The following is a 23257-nucleotide window of genomic DNA, read 5'->3' as shown; positions in this document are numbered from 1 at the left end:
GTGTGAGACAGGGCATGTTGCAGTGTGCTGGTTGTCTGATACTTGCCTGCATGTGTGACATAGGCCATGTACGCATGTATGTGTGCAGGGACATCATGGTAATGCATGTGCGACCAGTAATGTGTGAACCGCACGGTTGTTGCATGTGTTTAAATGCGACATGGGGAGCCCTATGCAGATTGCACACATGAGAGCATGGCAGTCTCTGTTCCTGGACATGGGTGGGGGTGAGGGATGGGTGCTGATGCCAGGTACATATATGGTATCCATGTCTGTGTGCCTGACCTGCGTGTCTGTGACTTGTGAATGCCATGGATGCATGACACATGTCTGTGACAATTTACAGATTCACTGATGCAGCCTAGTCATCCTTGTATGCACTGTGATTGGGGTGTACGGGGCCAGATGGATGTGACTGAGGTGAAGTGTGTGCATGTGATAGGCATGACCCATGATGCATGTGAGTACCATCACATTGTATGATTCGAGAGGCCATTGGACATGTATGGAAATGTCCATGGCATGCACCATGACTGTCACTGTGTGTGTTTTGCCTGGACTGACACATGTGTTGTGGAGTGACAAGATGGAAGTGTACTTTGACAGTGGCACTCATCTGCTATTGCTTCCTGTCTAGGGGACCATTGTACAGTACCCTGATGCTTGTGTTCTATGTCTCCCTCTATGCAGCGGCTAGTGAAGAAGAGGGCGGAGACGATGCTGTGGAGCAAGGCGGCAGGGATGCCCCCACAGCTGCAGCGGAAGGGGTGGGTGAGCCCCCACAGGGACCTGCTACGGCGGTAGACGGTGAGGAGCCATCCTGGTTGGTGGTTTCCACAGAGGAGGAGGAGGCCGCCACTGAGGCGCACATGGGGCTTGGTGGGGGCATCCCTGCTGGTGCAAGTGGTGCAGTCCAGGGGCAGGAGGCAGCACAGGCCACCGTGGAGGGGCCTGTGCATGTCGCTGTCCCTGACCCTGTGGGTGCACCACCATGCAACAGCAGGGATGCCCCGTCCCAGGCCCGTCCGCAGGTAGAGGGGATGTCCATGTCATCGGACGCCCCTCCACCTGCGGACGAGGGGACCCCTGGCCGTATGGAGAAGGTCCTGATTGGGGTCACGATGCGCACGGCTGTGATTCGTGATGCCGTGCGTGCTTCCCAGGAGGAGCATGCACGTCATCACGAAGAGTACCGTGCCGACGTGGCCCAATTGGGATCGTCCATGTTCGGGGGTTTCCTGCATGTGTCGGCCAATCTGGCGGCCCTCTCCTCCTCTGTGGAGACTATACGCCACTCGTTCTCCTTGCCGTCTTCCGGCCCAGATGCCACCAGGGCCCCCTGTGGACCTGCCCTGACCAATGCAGCCAGCTCGGTGGGGATCCCATCCCTGCCACAGTCCGGAGTCAGAGGTCCTGCAGGGGTGGACACCACAGCAACTGGACCCCAGCAGATGGAGGATGTGACGGCATCATCGGGCAGGGCACGTGCACGACGGCGTCGGTGGATTCCATCAGCCTGGATTCCGTCGTGCTGGCACAGGCAGTTGGTCGGAGGCAGCAGCAGGCTCAACGTGGGAGGCATCATGGCTCGGGGCCATCAACATCAGGGGTGCAGGCATCGGCCGGAGGGCAGGAGAACCCTGGAATGGGAGTGGCTTCCGTGTGGGAGCGGTTGTGCCAGCAGATAGGTGCGGAGCGGCAGCGGGCAGAGGAGGAACGGCTCACAATGGTCAGGGCGGAGGACTCCATGCGGAGGGCGCTGAGGTGGGCTGAGGGCCTCGAGGGTCTTCGCAGGGAGTTGGAGCTGGACATTGCATTATCCCTGCGGGACCTCGGGGCCAGGGAACATGCCCGCCTCCAAGCCATTGACCAGGAGTTCGATGATGCGCTGGCCCATGACAACAACCGGTGAGCCGTCGGACTAGCCCGCTGCCTTTGTATATAGTTATTTAGTTAGTGTTAGGTTTCCTTTAATTCCCTTTTTTTTATTTGGTTGCGATTGGACAATGCGCCACATTTTTGTATATAGTTCAGTTTTTAGTTAGTTGTCATAGTTAGGTTTCATTTGGTTGGGCTCATGGACCCGGGATTATCTTGTAAATAGTTCTTCAATGGCTTTTTTTATTTTTTGGATTTTTTTCATGGACATTCATCTTCTTTTGGTTGTTTTGCTTTGTGGTTTTTCTCATTTCATTTCCATTCAAGTTGATTTTCAATACATTTTTATTTTCATCCTTCAATGTGTCGTATCATCTCATTGCTTTCATGCATGTCATGTTGGGTGTTTTAACATTCACTTGCAGCCATTGTGTGTGACAGACATGTGTTAATTTGCATTATTTACATTGGGTGTGTAACATGTAATTGCCTTTGACATGTGGGTGGATGTGATAGTTGGTTGGGCCTTTTGGCAGGGGAGGATGGCCATTACGGACATGATTGGGGATTGTTGGGACTCGGGTGCAGGGGGGCATGGATGGGACATGGGCGAGGGCCTGGTGGAGGGTGCCCCACAGTGCTGGGGGTGGGGGTGGTGGGAGACATGGGTGGGGGCCTGGTGGAGGGTGCCCCACAGTGCTGGGGGGTGTGGGTGGTGGGGAACATGAGTTGGACATGGGTGGGGGCCTGCTGGCAGGTGCCCCACAGTGCTGGGGGTGGGGGTGGTGGGAGACATGGGTGGGGGCCTGGTGGAGGGTGCCTCACAGTGCTGGGGGGTGGGGGTGGTGGGGAACATGAGTTGGACATGGGTGGGGGCCTGCTGGCAGGTGCCCCACAGTGCTGGGGGTGGGGGTGGTGGGAGACATGGGTGGAGGCCTGGTGGAGGGTGCCCCACAGTGCTGGGGGGTGGGGGTGGTGGGGAACATGAGTTGGACATGGGTGGGGGCCTGCTGGCAGGTGCCCCACAGTGCTGGGGGTGGGGGTGGTGGGAGACATGGGTGGGGGCCTGGTGGAGGGTGCCCCACAGTGCTGGGGGGTGGGGGTGGTGGGGAACATGAGTTGGACATGGGTGGGGGCCTGCTGGCAAGTGCCCCACAGTGCTGGGGGTGGGGGTGGTGGGAGACATGGGTGGGGGCCTGGTGGAGGGTGCCCCACAGTGCTGGGGGGTGGGGTGGTGGGGAACATGAGTTGGACATGGGTGGGGGCCTGCTGGCAGGTGCCCCACAGTGGTGGGGGTGGTGGGAGACATGGGTGGGGGCCTGGTGGAGGGTGCCCCACAGTGCTGGGGGGTGGGGGTGGTGGGGAACATGAGTTGGACATGGGTGGGGGCCTGGTGGAGGGTGCCCCACAGTGCTGGGGGGTGGGGGTGGTGGGGAACATGAGTTGGACATGGGTGGGGGCCTGCTGGCAGGTGCCCCACAGTGCTGGGGGTGGGGGTGGTGGGAGACATGGGTGGGGGCCTGGTGGAGGGTGCCCCACAGTGCTGGGGAGTGGGGGTGGTGGGGAACATGAGTTGGACATGGGTGGGGGCCTGCTGGCAGGTGCCCCACAGTGCTGGGGGTGGGGGTGGTGACAGACATGGGTGGGGGCCTGGTGGAGGGTGCCCCGCAATTCTGGGGGTGGGAGTGCAAGGGGACATGAGTTGGTGATCATTAGTGCAAGGAGACATGTGCCTTTGCTGGGGGGCATGCCCATGTTGGGTGGGCTGCCTGCGGGACGTGACCAGGGATGCAGGGTAGTCCCCTGTGGTGTGGGCTGCCTGCAGGGGCCGTGGAGGGTGTACAGGGAACACCTGGGAGGACTCACACTGGCAAATCACATGTAGGACTCCCCGGCACCCCTGAAATACACGTACCCTGCTGAAATCGCGTGTAAAACTTTCCGCGCACTCCTGGTATACACGCACATGCTCCCCCAGGCCAGATCGCGTGTAAAACTTTGCGCGCACCCCTGAAATACCCGCACGCAGCCCAATCACGTGTGGAACTTCTCGCGCACCCCTGTTATACACGCACACGCTCCCCCAGGCCCGATCGCGTGTGATACCACCCGTGTGCCCCTGAAATACACGCGCCCAGGCCAATCCCGTGTGGAACTTCTCGCGCACCTCTGAAATACACGCGCCCAGGCCAATCGCGTGTGGAACTTCTCGCGCACCCCTGAAATACACGCGCCCAGGCCAATCGCGTGTGGAACTTCTCGCGCACCCCTGAAATACACGCACCCGCTCCCCCAGGCCCAATTCGGTGTGAAACCACCCGCGAGCCCCTGAAATACACGCGCCCAGGCCAATCGCGTGTGGAACTTCTCGCGCACCCCTGAAATACACGCGCCCAAGCCAATCGCATGTGGAACTTCTCGCGCACCTCTGAAATACACGCGCCCAGGCCAATCGCGTGTGGAACTTCTCGCGCACCTCTGAAAAACACGCGCCCAGGCCAATCACATGTGGAACTTCTCGCGCACCCCTGTAATACACGATCGCGTGTGTACCCACCGGCGAGCCCCTGAAATACACGCGCCCAGGCCAATCGCGTGTGGAACTTCTCGCGCACCCCTGAAATACACGCACCCGCTCCCCCAGGCCCGATCGCATGTGAAACCACCCGCGAGCCCCTGAAATACACGCGCCCAGGCCAATCGCGTGTGGAACTTCTCGCGCACCCCTGAAATACACGCGCCCAGGCCAATCGCGTGTGGAACTTCTCGCGCACCTCTGAAATACACGCGCCCAGGCCAATCGCGTGTGGAACTTCTCGCGCACCCCTGAAATACACGCACCTGCTCCCCCAGGCCCGATTCGGTGTGAAACCACCCGCGAGCCCCTGAAATACACGCGCCCAGGCCAATCGCGTGTGGAACTTCTCGCACACCCCTGAAATACACGCGCCCAGGCCAATCGCGTGTGGAACTTCTCGCGCACCTCTGAAATACACGCGCCCAGGCCAGTCGCGTGTGGAACTTCTCGCGCACCTCTGAAATACACGCGCCCAGGCCAATCGCGTGTGGGACTTCTCGCGCACCTCTGAAATACACGCGCCCAGGCCAATCGCGTGTGGGACTTCTCGCGCACCACTGAAATACACGCACCCAGACCATTCGCGTGTAATACTTCACGCAGGCGCAGCCCTTTGCGATGGTTTTGCGATCTTGATGGCTTTTCCTTGCGCGAGGGCGTTCTTGGGGGCGTAACTGGCGCTGATGCAGGGTCGCTGCGCCACTCTGCGCCACGTCTTCTTTTGGTGGTGGGAATCCATGAATACACTGTGCGCGGAAATTGATTTTATCGCACGCGGCTGGCGCAGACGTTCGCACGGGCACGCTGTGCGCCAGCCGCGTGCGCCACTTTTGTGCGAAATTCTATGAATTACCCTGTAAAGCTTTTAACATTTTTAACATGGTCCCTCGCTGCCTTTAAAAAAAAAAAAACATCATAATTTTAGAAGTGATTTTTTAAGAATGAAATTGACTTTGTTTTTTAACTATAGAGATCTCAGTGCCAGAAATGGCATTACAAGAGCTGAAAGGTTATGTCGATATTGCTCACAATAGGTAGAAACTTTAAGGCATTTAATGATTGACGGTAAGTTACTCTGCATGCTGTTTGCTCAGTTATTGAGCAGATTTGTTAACCAGGAACTCATGGTAGCTACTGATTTATTTTATCATCAAACTCATGGACTCATGAACTCATGCTCATGGGACCCCATTCTGTATTGTTGTTTTATTTTCGTCAGTTAGGTTTTTAATTGAGGGATTGTATAATATTGTATAATAATGTATCGTGTTGTACTGTATTACATTGTATTTTATTGTAGGTGAGTTGTAAGTCATGTGTGAAAAGTTTATTTGTGAACTGTAACACTCATAAAAAAATAAAAATGTTTAATAGGAACAAATGTATCTACAACGTGTGTATTTTCTCATTATTTTTCAAAGGCATATTCTGGGGCAAAACAGGTTGCACTTGCACAAATGAGCAACATTTTATTAATGACATTTTGTGGCTTATATTCAAAAATACCTTTTAAAATATTTGAGCGGCTCAATATGCTAAGTACGCTGTCTTGCAATATAAGGCATAATCATATCTATGATAGGAGACCTACAGTATCTATTGCTCTTGAGAAAATGTTGTACTGTATATGCTTTGCATATTTTCCAGTCTCAGAAATTGTGTCCATCCTTAAATCACTCCTCTGGCATCATTTCCAGGCATCGATCAATTAGGTTACCATTATTACTTCCGATGAACGAAGACTCCTCAGTCCTTGTGGTTTTCAAAGTAATAAGGCCAGACATTGCATGATAATGCTGGCACATTGAAGATTTTACATTTATTTCATTTATATAGTGTAGAAACAGCCCGTAGGCATCGAGACGATGTTACACGTACATGTTATATGCGGTTGGCAAACAGGATCAGCACATTGACATATAGTACTTCTGATTTACAAGAGCAGGTGCAGGAGGTAAAACAGATTTTAGTAAAAGATCTGTGTTTATAAGGCTTTACGGAATACCCAGTAAGATTATTCTGCCCTGAGGGGGGCAGGGGTAGTTCCACTGTTTGGCTGCTAAGTAGGGGAAGCTGGAGCCACAGGTTTTGGTACGTTTTACTTTGGGTATGTGTAGGCGGTCAGAGTATGGCGTCCTTGTGGGTCCTGTGGAGTGAGCTTTGGCTACTTTCTGAGCGAGGTACGGGGGCTTTGGTGGATAAACACTTATGAGTAAAGGACACAATTTTGAAGACTATGCAATCTTGTATGGGCAGCCAGTGGGCTTCTCGTCTCGCTTTTGTGATATGTTCTCTTTTAGAGATATTCAGGACTGCTCGGAGGACGTCGTTTTGAATTACTTTGAGTTTGTGGATGTTTCTGGAGGAGGTACCTGTAAAGAGGACATTGCAGTAATCAATCCTCGAACTAATGATAGCTTATGCTACAGTAAAGCAGCTGTTTTTTGAGAGTACAGGTCTGGCAGGATTTAAGGCTGCTGATGAGGCAATGGTGTTCACTTGGCGAGACATGGTCAGGGAGGAGTCTGTGTAAACTCCCAGGGTTTTTACATAAACTGAGACAGTGATTGAGACGACAATCTGGAAGGCAGTGTATTGTTCATGGAGATTTTTAAGTGCTCTTGGTGGGCCGATGAGCAAGATTTCTGTTTTGTCGCCGTTGAGGCACAGGTGGTTTGCTGCAAACCATGATTGGATTAAGGAGTAAGTATTGTTGAGGGTGTTTGCGTCATCTGTATTATTACCTGTGAGTGGGATCAGAATGTTGGTGTCATCGGCATAGTTGGTATAGGCTATGCCGAGGGAATTCAGGATATCTAAGAGACGCCTCATGAAGATGCTACAAAAAGGGTAGGCGAAATACAGGACCCTTGTGGTACTCCACATGGGATGGGGGAGGGCAAGGCATTGGCATTTTCTGAGAAAACCCTCATGACTCTTCCTTCTAGAAAGGAGGCTATCCAGGCAGTAGCCATGGTGGATAGGTTGGCAGACCTGGTGAGGTGGTCGACCATGTCAAATGAAGCACACACATCTAGGAGGAGGAGAAGTGCTGACTTTCCCTCATCCCTGCTCTCATCTAGCTGATTCTTTAGGTCTACCAGGGCTGTTTTGGTGCTGTGCCCAGGGCGGAAGCAAGATTGATTCATTCATGGGACATGGTTTGCTTCAAGAAGTGTTGAACATGCAGGTAAGCTGCTCGGTCAAGGAATTTTAGGAAGAAGGTGACAGTTGTTATTGGCCTGTAATTGGTAGGAATAGTAGGGTCTAAGGATTTTTTTTTTTTTAGGAGGGCGCGGACCCAAGCTTCTTTGAGGCTGGATGGCACTGTGCTTGTGGAGGAGGAGGCATTTATTAAGGCAGTGATGAATGGGGTTAGTATTTCTGCACAGTCTTTGATGATGGGTACTGTGCATATGTCTCCTTTACATTTCAAGGGTTTGAGACCTTTGATTATCTTTAGGACCCCAGTTTCTGATAGGTCTTTGAAGAAAAACTGGGTCATGGCAGGGTTGGAGGAGGAGGGTGATATGCTCGTGTATAGGGCAAGAGGGTCCCTGTGGGGTGTTGATGGATGGTTAAGAATGTTCCTGTTCAAGGTGTCAATTTTATTTAACATTGCCATTTGGATGTTAGAACACCAGGTCTCATCCTTGGTGAGGGCAGGGGGAGGTGTGGCTGCATTTTCCAGTTCCCTAATAATGGTACATTTCTCTTTGGTGTCTGATTTGGCGTTGCGGATCCTGGAATTGAAGGAGTTGGCTTTATCTGTTATTATTGCAGATTTGTAAAGTTTAGAGATTTTGGTGAATGTGAGGAGTCAGAGACATGAGCGTGAGAATGTTTTGATTCTTTGCAGACATAATATACCAAAGGAACATTAATAGCAGAAGGAGTGCATGGCATATAATTATGAAGAAGTCTGGTAACTGCAGGCATAGGAATAACAGAATTACAGTTGGGCAGTATAGGTACACTTGCCTTGTTAGTGGCAGTGGCTGTATGCGATTGTAGTGTCTGTGGTAAATTCATAGGAGCAGAGAGCCACAAGGCTTTTCCTGGCTGGGCCTGGATCTGTGCACACTCTCAGGTGTCGATTCCGTGTTTTGATTAGTTTTGGATGGGATTAGTGCTGACTTTTCAGGTGTTCTCAGTCTGAGGTTGCGGGCTGAGTGTGAGCAGGACAGTGCAGCTAATGGAGATTCGATGGACATGGAAGAATGAAACAGACCATAGGGTCGGCTGCAGTAGGGGACAACAGCGTCGTGGAGGAGGCCAGGCTTTTGTCATGGGCGTGCTTGAAGGCTGTTAATTGGAATACAACGTTCAGTCTCGTTGTTGAATATGGCCGTGCCACGTGAAAGGTAGCACTTTCTGCGGGAATGCAGAGCTTTTGGCTTTTCGGCAGAGGAATCCATGAATGGGGATTTGGACGTCGGGATGACGAGTAGCCGTTGTTTCAATTGGCACGCATGTGCAGGAAGAGAGGATGATGGGGAGTGTAATCCCAGTGATACATGCGAAAGGAGGAGCTCCATCGTGTCCTCGCGGGTTAGGTCGTGCTGCAGAGGTGAGTCGATGTTGGTACATGAAGGTAATGGCGGGCAAGTGGGGGCCAGTGGCAAGCTAATAGACCTTGGGAGTTGGCGTCTTGTGTCGAATGGCAGACTCGGCTCTTAACTTGCGCAGGTCCTTAGAGACCAGCATCAGCGCGCCAGGATCGGATGGCATGGATAGCGATTGGTCTTCCAATACTTCAAGTGCCTCGGGCGGCAGACTGGCAGGGGGATGTGAATATGTGTTGCACTTTGAGATGCGATTAGTAAGCAGTGGTGAGGTGAAGAACATATTGCTTCGACATTTGTGCTGGGAGAGAGGCTCATAGGCCGTGCATGTTGGCATTCTAGTCATAGGGATAGCTCTGCAACTAAATAGTCGTGAAGGCAATATGTGCATATTTCGATCATCGAGCAGTGGGCAGTCATGAAGCATGGCTGGCATTAGGAAAGTTGAAGCTGGTGGATGTTCTTTGAGCAGTATAGGCGTACGTACTCTTTTTGGAGTAACGTGTTGACATAGTTTATTCACACATGATTCATAATGGCACTTTCTGGGTGCTTACCCTTGGAAGTGCTCTGCTGATGTATGGGTCATGGACATGTCATTTTCTATGCTACTTCTTGCCACCATGTCACCTAGGTTACTTTTCCATTTGTTACTTAAAAGGTGATGGGGTGGGAAAGTCTGTTTCACATCGTGTCCTTATTTTTAAATAATATTAATCAGAAATTAAATTATGACTGGTGGCATCTTATCGTACTGCTCACATGACAAATATACCAGTTGCTGTGAGTCCTTATAGTCAAGTCTATTAAAAACAAAAATATTAAAATACCAAAGCTATAGTGATGGGCGATTTGAAACTTAGTAGTACATTGAATTTTCAACCAAATTATTCATGTGTTGCGTGTGTGCTTCATTAACTTGTTTAAGATTTGAATAAGATAATACGACAGTGCACATGATAAACAAAGGGTGTTATAGTCCTGGCGATGGCTGCCTTAACGTGGATGCAAGATGAACTGGAAAGGGGGAGGGACATTCGACAGAAAAGCCGCTATTGGACGTGCATCAATGTCTTTAGGACTAACAAGAGGCGTCAACTTGAAGTTCTGAAGGATGGTGGCAAAATAGATGAAAAGCTCCATGCTGGCAAGGTTTGCTGCAAGGCAAACACGCTTCCCTGCAAGAAAACAGAGAACAGAGAACGTATTAAGACTTGTCAACTGCCAAAATGTTCACTACAACATATTTCAACCCCCTCATACATGTATAAACTGTCATGATAAACACATATGTGGAAGGAATAGAAATAGATATTTGTAGGTCTGTAGGAAATAAGGAGTTTTATTCACCAATCAATTGTATAATACATGCTAAGTTTCAAATACAGCACTAGTCTGACTGGGCCTGCACCCTTGTAGCCCTTCTAGCCCCTTACCTCGCACTTGTCTTGTGGACCGTCCTTCCCCTGCACTCTCTGCTTTCCCCTGGCTCTGTCCACCTGGCCTCCCCTGCCACTCGCGTTTTCTCATGGGCCCTTCTTCCCAAACCAGCACTTCTCCCAGCTCCCCTCCCCCTTGCACTTCTCTGTACTGCACTTGCACAATCCGAATGTCACAAGGCCTGGTAGTATCATTTTATTTTGTCCTCCCAGTTCCCCGCTCTCTTTTCTTGTTGTGCCTCAAAACACATTGTGTATAGGCACATTATAAATACCCAATAAACATAAATACAAATTGATTCTAATCTTTATATATAAAGCTGAATGTACATAGGTGTGTATGTTTGTCTGGTCATACAAATCCACACCGTTGAACCCACTGCTACCAAATTTTGCATGGATTCGTCATTTGTCTGAAGCAAGATTGTAGTATAGGTTTGGATGTAAAATAATGCTCTCCGTAGACACCCTCATTTACTGATGCTAACCCTGATTCACTACACTAGGTACTAGAAGGAGGCACCATTTTGAAAAGTGTTTTGAAAAGTGTCTGAAGCTAAATGTTCAATACGTTGGTTGTCCTTTGCAATGTATTACTACTGTATACAGTTTGAAAGTGTTTACTAAAACATTTCTAAAGGGAATTAACAAAAAATGACATTTACTTTATCACACCACTCCAAATTTGGGAAATGACAAGGTTACAGTTTACTTAAGTTCATTCATGAGAAGGGAGCACAATCAATTAATCTTTCTTGGACATTTTCTCAAGTGTGCTGAAGCCATTGAGTGACACAAACAAACATCCCTTGGAAAAGCTCCATCTGATGCAAAGCAAAAAAATCAATATCAAGAGCTTGTGAAACACAACAAACAGCAGCACGACTTGCCGACCAGAGGACAAGAGCAACTTTCTCCAGGGCAAATGAGACGCCAGAGCAAACTGAAGCAAGACTTGCTGACATGAGGACAAGAGCAACATCATCCAGGGCACATGAGACACCCCTCGATCAGGACACGGCAGCGCTGGGTACCCCAGCTAGCATTCCTATAACAGAGAGTTTGGTCCCTACCAAAGAAAGCCAAGCATCCTTAAAGAAAAGTGTGGAAGCAAATTTCCCTTTTCTTCACCAGTATTGCTTCCATGGCAGTGCAAATAATGAACTTCACCTGTTAAAACATTAGTAAGAACTTCTTAAACAAAGCCATAACCTTCTGTTATGTGATACTGTGAAACCACGCTACAAAGAAACTTGTCAACATATAGTGCCATATAAGTACATATTTGTTTTACTCTAGAACACACTGTTGAGTACAGTACACAGTCAAGAAATATCACAACCTGCTTTAACAAAAATGATCTCTCCACCCATCCAGAGGTTTTGTAAAACTTCATGGAAATGAAAGACCAGGGGTGCACCTTTTAGTTTGTTTTGTTTGTAAGGCCTTTTATGGCAGGATGGAAAATCCAAGGAGTGGTTGGGTAGTATGTTTGCTATGGGATTTCCTTTAAATTTAAAAATAAACCTTTTGAGGGATACAAATTAGCTTTATAGTTCTATTTTGAACATGAATATATGTTACATCTTGTAAAAAACATTCTTCTTAGAAGATGTGCAATGCTTCATAGAAACCCGTACCTAGAGTAAGTTACAGAACCGTACTTGTGGTCGAGAAAGGGCAGAAATAAATCCTATTGACATGACCCCCAAGCATACAATTTACCACTGGCGAGAAGCCCTCTGCAAGTTCAAAATCAGCTTCTGTCAGTTCACAGAAAGTCAAAATGTAGGCACTGTGATGATATTTAATGATATTTACAAATATGGTGCATTAAGGGACAGCAACCCATCTTTGTGCTATGTGGTTGAGGAGAAATCTCAACAGAGAAAGAAAGAACATTGCACAATGTTGTGTGTCATTTTTCATAATTGAGCAACTTATCACTGGGAATACAGTTTTTCTAATGTCAAGAGGCAGATTTGCAAAAACAGTTATTAATTCCAAGTCTGATTGCCACACTCCTCCCAACCCTTTGTTGCAGCACATGTGCTCTAGATATACTGTTTGCCCAATATCACAATTCACTGATAACAATGAGCCCTTCCAACCCCAATTCTAACTACTGTTCTGACTGATATCTTACTCATGGACTGGAACACAATTCCTGTGAATATACTGTTCGCCAAACATCACAAGGCTGCTTTTCATACCTCCCCATGGGAATCAAGACCTAACCGTAAACTGCCTGCCAAAGATTAGAAGGATGCAACATAATGATTGTCTCTTTCTCCCAGGGTTGAGCCAAGTGGCTTTGGTGTTTACCCAGCATCAGCAGGGTGTACTGTATCATTGTGTATTGATGAATTCCATTTCCTTCCCATGAATACATGATATGCCCACAATCGCAAGGGGGAATTGCTACAGTGATCTTTAAATGGAATACCAAACATCACTTGATGTTGTAAAAATCAGTTGTAATATCTGAGGAGCACTGTTTTCAGTCTAATTCACATATTACTGAATTTGCTTGATTATATGCTTGATTTTGAACAGGTTTACAAACTGAGATCTTATTACATTGCTTTTTATCTTAACCAACACCATCTTGCATACCACCCTTGTGTTATGCATTTTCATAACTGCAACAATTATAGTAATTTCTAAACTGCTTGAATGAGTTTGGTATGCAGGGAATTGTTGATGTTTTTGGTTGCAACTTGCATGTTGGTATTGGATTATGATTGTACAATTGAGGTCCTACCTGTTTTGGACCTCAATGATTCCTTTTCTGTGCTGATTTCCACCAGTCGTAATCGTATTTATTTACTTATTTTAGTTATTGTGCATTTGTAGGGCGCTTATACATCAAGTAATTGGGTTTTCGAAGCGCCTACATGGCACCAGGGAGAGAACATGGGAATGAAAGGCAAATATAACAATGAAAGTGAAAGGCAGTCCTATTTGGCCGTATGAGCATTCAGAACGTGCAAACGAAGAGAGAGAGAGGGATGAGGAGGCCGGGGTAAGTGCTAGGAATAACACAGGGGTAAGTGCTGTAAGGGGTAAGGGAGTAAGTTGCAAGCAACTGTTAAGTGACTAGCAGAGATCAACCACCAATAAATAAGTGCCTGTGATAGCACAGTCCAGTGGGTGCCAAATCAAGTGCTGGGAGTGGGCGGAGACTGAAGGCCATTGGGGGCCTTTGGGGGTAGGAGGCCAGGGCCCAGGTGGCCACATAAGGCACCTGGTCACCAATCTCAGCGACTGTGAGGTCTAGCAAAGAAGGGAGGAGGGAAAGGGGGAGTTGAAAAGGAATGTCTTGAGTAGCTTCTGGAATTTGAGGTGATCCGGCTCAAGATGAAGCGGGGGGGAGGCTGTTCCATAGTAGGGAGCCAGCCAAGGAAAGGATTTGGCCACCAGCATGCTGTTTAGTGAAGCACATGATATGCAGAGAGTTGGTGCCGGAGGAATGTAAAGATCTGGCAGGAGTGTATTTACTGATAGCCAGTTGTAGATAGCGTGGCCGCCGGCCCCAGCCAGCCGTATGGATGATGCAGAGGGACTTGAATTTGATCCGTGCAGAAACCAGGAGTCAGTAGTGAGTTCTTAGGGCTGGAAAAATGTGGTCCCTGGAGAGAGGATGAAGGTAGATTAAGGCTAAAGCAGTAATCAAGCCTAAAGAGTACCAGTGCTCTAGAGACATTGAGCTTCTTGGAAAAAGTGAGGAAAGGAAGGATTCCTTTGAGGAGGTGAAGTTGAAAGTGGGCAAGGTCCTGGATGTGATGGAGGAAGGAAAGAGAAGAGTTGAAGATGACTCCAAGGTTTTTGGCTTCGATTAAGGAGAATGGGGAGAACCCATAGAGGGCAGCCAGAGTGAGTGGAAGAAAGAGGGAGCAGGAATCCCAATGGGAAGGATCTCAGCCTTTCTGGCATTGAGGCAGAGATAATTGTAGGCACACCATAACTGCATGGCAGATAGGCAGTCAGGAATGATGGAGGAAGAGGAGAGGATCAGGGGGAAGTTTGAAGAAGAGTTTTGTGTCATCTGCATAGCACTGGAAGTAACGGGAGTAGGTGGACATTAGGTGTGCCAGCAGAGCTAGCTATATGTTAAAGAGCCTGGAAGAAAGGTTGGAGCCCTGGGTACGCCATAGGTAGAAATAGAGGTAGGAGAGGAGAAAGAGCCTGGGTTAACCTGGGAGGGATGTCATTGAGGAAGAAGGTCAGCCAGTCCAGTTCCCGCTCCGAGATAGCTAGGGTATTGTGGAGCTGTTTAATGAGGATGGAGTGGTTTATGAGGATGGAGAATGGCAGGAGAGTTAGAATCAAGAGATGCAAGCAGTTCTTCACAGGTGTTTAGAAGAGCATTTTATGTGCCTCTGGATGCTCGGAATCCAGGTTGATGGTCGTATAGGCAACCAACAAGCTCAGTATGCTGGGTCAGTGGGGGAATACCAGCTTCTCCGAGAGTTTCCGAAGGTAGGAGACAACAGAGATGGGGTGCTAGTTAGCCAGACAAGATGGGTCTGCAGAGGTTTTTATTAGAAGGCTGAAGACAAGATAATGCTTGAGGGAGGAGGGGAAAGACCCGGTAGAAAAAGAGTGATTGCAGAAATCATCAAGTGCAGGGGCAAGAGAGCCAATATTGTCTTTAATAGTTCTGGAAGAACCGGGGAAGACCTGTCTGGAGGAGACCTTCATAGAGCGGATGGCTCTATTGACTTCGTTGGATTTGATAGGAGAGGAGGAGAGAAAGGCAGAGGGAGAATGGGACGCCATAGGTGGCAGGAGGGTGGGCGAAGGGGAGGTGAAAAGGGAAGTGAGGATGCTCAGGATGTCCTGAGTTTTTGCAGTGAAGTGTGTGGTCAGTGCATTGAAGAGGGCCTCGGAGGGAAGAGTAGATGTGGAGACTGTGGAAGGGTTGGCTAGTTTCTTGCAGATTTTAAGAGTTCAGGTGTGTTGTTGGAAGCACTTGAGATGCGAGCCTGGATGTGGGCCCTTTTCTTGTAGCGAATGGTGAGTTGGTATTGCCTTTGGAGCAGGTGACAGGCCAGTTTGTCAGAGAGTGAGACTGAGGTCTGGCCCTTCCATTCTGCAGCTCTGCACTTGGAGTCAACTTTTAGCGCGTCCTCATGGCTGGGGAAAGAATGTCAAGAGTATTTTTGATGAGAAGTTGGAGGTTGCTGAGAGCGGTGTCAGAGGTAGAGTCTGCGGTGGGGGAGAAGGAGGGTGAAGGTAGATGCAAAGGGAGCAGCTGACACTCGTTTCATTGGACGGATGTTTATGAAAAAGGTTGGCAGGGCTTGGAGAGGTGCAGTCAGATTGCAAAAAGGGTCCAGGTGAGAGGAGAGGAGAGTCTGGTCAGGAGAGTGGGGTGGTGAGTGGGGAGGAGAGCAAACAATCAGTGCAGATGATGGCATCAAGAGTGTGTCCAGCCGAGTAGGTAGGACCAGAGGGGAGAATGGAGAGGGAGAGCAAGGTGCAGAGGTAGAAGAAGAGAGGAGATTCCATGATTGAGGAGTCAAGGTGGATGTTGAAGTCACCCAGGAGAAAGAGTTTAGAGGGGGATGAGAGGAGAAAGGAGAAGAAATCAGTGCATGAGGGAGATTTCGCCATAGTGCCTGATAGCAGAGCGAGCATTAAGCGTGGCTAGATGCAAGAGGTTACTGCCTTTGAAGGTTTTCCAAGGAGGGGGCAGGGGCTTTGTACACCATTCAGAAGAGAGGGGACAGAGAGAGAGAGGTAGAAGTAGTAGCAGGTGTTGGAATGAAGTTGATGAGGGGTGGCCTGCGCCAGTTGAAGAGGAGGTGGTTTGATTGAGGACCCTGAGCCATGATAGTGCCATTGGGATAGATATTATTTATACACCTGGATGATGTGAAGCCAGCGAAGAGTACTCCCCATCTAGTACCACCATTAATGGGTGAAGATTTGAGAGGAGAGAGAGTAGAGATAAGACAAGGTGTCAATAGATCTGGAGAGGGGACAGAAAAGAGGATATCAGTGAAAATATGTCTGGAAGTTGCGCTGACATAGGTGTGCGCGATGGGTAGGCCAGGGTTAGTGGTCATGATGTCTTTTTTATTCTTTTTTCTTCCAGACTTCATGAGTGAGGGAGAATAGGGGATGGTATGGAAGTTATAAAAGATAGGGGAGATTGTGAGTGCCATTGGGCGGCAGAGGATAGGACGGAAGTTTTATGACGGACTGCACAGCGCAGTACACGCATACATTTTTTTATTTTTTTTATCCTTTATTGGTTAGTCATATTTAAACCTTAAATATTAGTTCATTACTCCATTATTCCATTATTAAGTTCATTTTCATTCAATAGAAACATATCCAAAGATTGTTCCCTAAGCTGCATCTTGTCCCATCAATTGGCCGGAGGTAGTTAATTAAGGAGTTGTTTAAATAATTATTTAGATAATTATTTAACTAAGTCTAGTTTGCCTCCTTAGAATTATCTCAAAGTCCAGTACCATCTTTCTCCTGGTCCAGGTTTAATAATTCAACAAATTTTAATGCCTCAAGGGTTCTGCCGACCTTATCAACGGTCAGAAGCCGTTCCCAATATTCTGCTTCCGTCTCCTCAGTGATGTTACTAGTATAACTAACCAAGTAGTTCTCTCTTTTCGATTTCAAGGCCGGGCAGGCTAACATTACCTGTCTGATAGTTTCAAGTTGGTCTTTAGTTTTGCAGAACCTACAGTATGCAGTTGATTTTTCAATTTGCCTTCTTTTCCATTTTACCTCTCTGCAGTGCCAGATGTTAAGTCTGCAGCGCATCAACAGGTCTCGGTATTGGTTAGATGGAAATTTCAGCAGGTAGGGTGGTAGCATATTCAAGCCTTTTTTCCCCAGACAATATTATGACATTGGGCCTCATTACGACCCTGGCGGAGTGGGTTTACGCCAGCGTTATTCGCGGCGGACCCGTCCGCCCTACTACGAGTTCCCCTAGCGCCATGGAGCGTTTTCCGCCTGGTTTTTCCGGGCGGAGAAATCCATGGCGCTACGGGACCTTGTTGTTAATTACGCCACCGTATTTTACGGTGGCGTAATTAACGCCTTCCCCACTCCCATTATACCCTATGGGGCAAAAATGGGAATGGGGAAGGGTAAAATGGGGAATGGGGATTTACCGCCCCGCCAAGGTCGGCATGGGGCGGAAAATCCGCCAACCCCCATGGCGCTATCGGCAGCTTTCCGCCGTGCTCCGCGGTGCATTTAGCACCGCGATTTCCGCCAGGGTCGTAATGAGGCCCATTGATTTATTTTCAATCTTTGCTCCTGTGTTTCCTACCAGTCCTTTTCCCGGATGGATCTTTTGGCTTTAGCTGGATTTTCCTTTAGGGTGTCTTCCGAGAGGTTTACCTGTTTCAAGCTAGCTTTGCATCCTCTTTTCCAATTAAGAATCATAGTATCCTCATTTGGTACTTCCCTCTGCATTAAGATTTCAAACGGCTTGGATGGATTGTCGAGGATACACTTTCTATACAGGGATAGAGTTTTCCAAAGAGCAATTGAAGCCATAGATTGAAGCCTGAGCACTGTTCTTATGAGCTCCACCAGTAGCGAGGTCGGGAGGCGCAGGATCTTTTGCCAAAAGTAGGCCTCACATATATACCAAACTTCCCATCTCAAGGCTAAGAGTGCCTCAGCACCATACATGATGACCGCCACCACTTTTTGCTTGAAAAAAGTTACTATCAGAGTTAGGGAAAATTTGCCATACCTGCGATGTAAGCAGATTCCTTGATTTGTCAGGGCCGTTAGTTTTTCCTGAATCAATATATAATGTGCCTGTTCGTTACAGTTTTTATGTATCATTATCCCAAGGTACATTGTAGTTTCCACTTCCTCCAATTTTTCATTTTCCAGAGACCACGTCTGAGATTTTCCTGCAAATTTTCTTCCCCTACCAGATCTCATGATTAGGATCATAGATTTCTTGATGTTGATCTTCATGCTGTTATCCTTTAGGTATTTATTGAAGTTCTCAATCTGTCTTTGTAGGCCTATAGCATCCACGGTATCTCTCTTCTGTTTACCTTCGGAGGAAATGCACAGATCTGCTCTTGGGTAGTCTTCATGTCGGCCATATACAATACAAAGAGGAAAGGGGCTAACGCACATCCCTTTTTAATTCCCCTGGAGGTTTTAATCTTCCTAGATAGCCCTCCGTTTCCTGTAATCTGGACCTTGATTGAAGTATCAGTATATACGGCTTGGATGGCTCCCAACAGGTCCTTTGGACATCCCCACATCTTCATTTTTGACCACAGACGTTCTCTATTTATTCCATCAAATGCTTATTCTAGGTCGATGAAAGCTAAATAGAGTTTTTTTTTTCCCTGCTAGAGTCTTGGCCTTCAGCAAGTTAATCAAAAACAGATTTACAGCGGTGCCAACTCCACTAATGAAGGCTGTTTGCCTTTCGTCCAAGATTTTAGCCTGGGTGGCCCATTTGTTTAGATCCCTTAATAGAAGTGATGCAAATAGCTTGCCAATTGAATCTAGGAGCGCTATTGGCCAGTAATTCCTGGGGTTTCCCCGATCTCCCTTCTTGTAGATCGGTACGATGCAAGCCTCATTCCACGTAGTTGGTATTTGTTTAGCTTTTCTAATTTGTTAAAATAGGGGGTATATTAGATCAGCCCAGTCCTCACAATTTTCTTTCAACAACTTGTTGGAGATGCCGTCTGGGCCTGCTGCTCTGGAAGTACTGAGTTTTTAATTAGAATTACAATATCATCTCTATCAAATTCCAGTGCCCATGGTGTATTGTCAGGCCTCTCTTTTATGATTTTTCCCTGGGTTTCCCCTTCATATAGTGCAGTATAATTTTGGAACCAATTTTCCTCTGAGACTTGGTTAATTCCTATAGCCGATTGGTTAAGTTCCCTGTTGTTTAATAACTCCCATGTACTTCTTGCATTATTCGTTGATATTGCGGCTAACATTTTCTCGGCATCCCTTTACAGTCTTAGATGACGAGTTGCACGCAGCCAATTTTTGTAGGTTAGGCGACATTTCCTCAGTAGTTCATGTCTCTCTATACGATTATCCTTTTTTATACATCTGAGATCTGCTCCATATTGTTTTCGCCTAGCCACTAGATGTTCATCATAAGCATGTTTTTTTAAAATGTGCTTACTTTTGGTAGCGTCGTACTTGACCACGTATGCTCCCAGTAAGCATTTGTACTCGACCACCTCCTCATCTTTGGTTATTGCATCTTTATAACCCTGTACCAATTTTGGGATTATCTGATGTTTTAGTCTCAATCGATTTCTTCCCCATGACACCTCAGTTTCCATTGATCTTTCGCTCGCTATAGTAGATCTTGTTTCCCAGTCGAGTTCAATGGCCAGCAGATAGTGATCACTACTTGTTTGTTTCATTATTGTCTAGGAATTTATCCACTCCAGCGTGTTTCCTCCAACAAAACAGTAGTCAAGACATGCTCCCGATTTTCCACTGTGCCATGTACTTGCCCCCAACTAGTCTCCTTTTGTCTGGCCGTTTAACATCTTCATCTCACAAATTCTCATTTCCTTCATCCATGTTTTTTCCTTTCCTAGTAGATGTTCTATTTCTTTGATTTTACCCTCTTTGTCCAGCAATTTGATGTTTAGGTGACCATTTAATAGTATCAGCTGGTCTTTCTCCTCCATCATAGATTTATCAATTGCGTTCATGATTGATTTTAAGTAGCTCACCGGTCCTGGCATATTTTCACTCCAATAGGTATTTATCAGAAGCATTTGTATCGCAGTTTTCATGTCATCTGCTTCGAGTGTTATTTTGAGTATTTGCACATACGGGTTCGGTATGTGATGTTCTAGCACTTTTAGTGGGCTGTCCAATTTCTTTAGTGTCATGAGGCCTCCACATGGTCTTCCCTTTGGTCCCTTTCTGGCCGGGTTTATGTACACTTCATAGCGCTCACATATTGGATGTTCTCGTAGCCATGATTCCTGAATTGAAATGAGATCATATTTGGCCAAAAAAAAACTATCTTTAGAGAGCAGATGTTTAAATCTTCTAGTGTTCCACGAGGCACAGAGGACCGGCTTCTACTGGCTATTGTTTCTTCTTAGAGTTCAAGGCACTTGCCATCCATGACCAATCCTTTTTGTTGTTGTCTACTTTATTTGGCTTACTTTTTATCCTCTTTGGATTTTCCGAATTGTCCACTGTAAACCTCAAGGTTTTCATTGCCTCATAGCTTTTTTTAGTTGTTGCAGGGTTTCCTTTTTGATTTTTTCCTCCTTCTTTTCCCTTTTCAACCTTTTCCATTGGTGTCTCAGCGACTGATTTATTTTTTGTATGCTTTTTCTCAGTCGCTTTATCTTTGTTATATATTGGAGCAACATCCTTCACTTCTTTTCTTTGCTCCGTTGCTGTTTTTTCTTTCTTTTGCATTAAGTCATCGTCCAGGTCCTCTAACCGAAATCCCGTTTTTGTAGGGCGTCACTCGCCGCCAGAAATTTCTGCTTGGTCTTATTGGAAGACAGATGTAGAATGACTTGGTCCATCCTCTGTTCCCTTGGGAATTCAACTATTTTTATATCCTCAGTTGATATCATAGGTAGTGGTGAAACTTGGCTGCAGAGCTCCATCACATAGCTCCTATTTAGTACCACCCTTCTGGGTCTATTTGCTGCGGTTTCTAGTTTTAGGTAACACCCTTTAAATAGAATGGATTTCTTTAGAGGTGGTAGAGGCAGCACTTCACTTTTATTAGCTTCAATATGCTTATTATCTTTTGTGTCGTTTTTTTGTTTTGGACTGGGGCTATCCTGTCTCTTTCGTTCTTTCATCCCTTTATTGTCCTGCTTTTTTCTTTTTTGTTGCAGGGTTCTAAATTTGACAGATTCCTTTTCTGTATCAGGTTCTCTTACCAATGGCTCCGATCTTCTTCCTGAATTCCAGATGTTTTCCGGGACAGTCTCTCGTTGAGGCTTCAATTTCTTGCGATCCTTAGAATTTGAGATTGTATCTGTGGTGTCCCAGTTGTCTATAGTTTGCCATTCTGATAGACTGACACTTTCCCAATCTTCTTCCTCGCGGTTATTATCCATCAGCTCAATTAAATCACTTAGATTTTCTGGCTGTTGCTGATCATCCCATTTCTCTTCTGTTACCGCATTTCCGGGATCTTTTATCTCGTTAACCTCAATGCAGTCTAGCTCACTCATCATCCGTTCTCTTCTAGGCTTCTTTGCGCACTGAATATTTTCTCTTCTCGGTGGTGTTCTTAGGTCAGAAATGCCCTTGAGCCATTTACTTTGTGTTTAAGGGCTTCATTTTTAGATTTTTTTCCCTTTTCATTAAGTTTTCTTATTGCCTCTTGTTCCTTTTGCTGGACCTGATCCTTAGGCGGAGCCCCTGCAAAGATTGCAAAGGAAGATAGTTCCGATTAGGCTAAGGTCGACTTGTTATTTGCGGTACCTTTTCCCACTCCCTTTTTCCTAGAGGGGATCAGAATCACATCGTCCAATTGTGACTACTTTTGTTTGGAGAGGGCATTTACGCTCTGTTTCAGTTTCATCAGACCTTTCCCTTCTTTGAGTTTTGTTTCTGACAGCTCGCCATCGTTCCTCTGTTTATGGACGCTTCTCATCCATTTGCAGTCCCCTAGGACTGCTTCCATTAGCAAGGATTTATCGGTCGCATCTCATCTTGCTAGATCTCTGAGGCGACTTTGCCAAAGTTGGGTTAGTTCTGCTTCCTTGTTTATTCGTATATTTATAGTTTGCAGAGAGGACTCCATTTGGACGTGTGTCTCTTTTATTTGAATATTGCTATTAGTCACCTCTTGGACAGAGTCTTTAATTGCCTCATATAGTTTTAAGAAGGGAGCCAATGTAATATTTAACAAAGCCATGATCACTTTTTCGATATGCTCCATATCCTTTTCTCTTCCAAGTTTACAGGCTTCAGTTATTGTCCGTAAGATTTGTTCATTCCCTGACTCTCCTGAGTGCATGTAGGGATCTTCCGAGAAAGTAAGTTTCTCTCCTCGGAAGCTGGTGTTTGGGTCTCTTTCGTTGATGTTTTGTTTTCCTGAATCTTAATCAATGTTGTAATCAAATCCTCGGCCACAAAAGATCTCCCTGCGGCTTGTTCTTTGTCCAAAGCTGCCATTCTCTCATTTATCAGGCAAAAACTCTTTCTTTTCTCTCTTTTGATTTTTCCCGTCAGTATAGTTAAGTTATGCATAATTTTATTTGCTAGACTTGAATTACTCAGATTCGCTGGTATTGGGTCTGAGATTCCATTGGTAATACTTTTTCCTAATGAAGTTGTCCTCCCCAATTGGGTCCTGGCATAATCTCTGTCATACCCAAGGGTATGGTCTATTTTATTTATTTCATTAGGAGAATTTACAGATAGACTCCCTTTTTCCCTTGGGGATTTTGCAGTTGTTAGAGTTTCCTCAATTTGAGTACGATCTTGATTACTTTGCATCAACTGTTGTCGGCAGCCAACTGGATTAAGTTCCCTGCAAGCCCACAGCAAGCATCAAGCAGTCAAATAGCTTAACAGCTGATTCACTCCACATAAACAATGCGCTTTGCGCGCCGGGCTTAGCGCCGCAAGGGTGTCTGTGTGCAGAATTTGTATCACTTCCTGTAGGCATCACTGGGGGCGGGCAGGGGGCGCAGCCAACCAGCGCTACGGCGCTCACTCCTGCTCTGCATCCTCAAAGCTACAAGACGCGTGCCCCACAGCACCTCCAAAGTCCTCCAGATGCTAGCAGAGGGCAGGTGAAGGTGGTCGCA

At 47.0% G+C, this 23257-nt stretch overlaps 1 protein-coding gene across 1 annotated transcript in view; it reads right to left on the bottom strand.

Moving 5' to 3' along the window:
• Window positions 1–10017: 10017 nt before the first annotated feature.
• Window positions 10018–23257, bottom strand: part of LOC138567794 (cytochrome P450 2F2-like) — an 832705-nt gene continuing 819465 nt past the window's right edge. The window contains exon 9 of the mRNA XM_069646284.1: window positions 10018–10199. Coding sequence (XP_069502385.1) covers window positions 10018–10199 — 182 coding nt within the window. The remainder of the gene's footprint in view (window positions 10200–23257) is intronic.

This window comes from Ambystoma mexicanum, chromosome 2p (assembly GCF_040938575.1).
Source record: "Ambystoma mexicanum isolate Mex_15411 chromosome 2p, UKY_AmexF1_1, whole genome shotgun sequence".
NCBI lineage: Eukaryota > Metazoa > Chordata > Amphibia > Caudata > Ambystomatidae > Ambystoma > Ambystoma mexicanum.
Note: the sequence above shows the minus strand (reverse complement) of the source record. Positions and strands in the feature narration are given on the sequence as shown.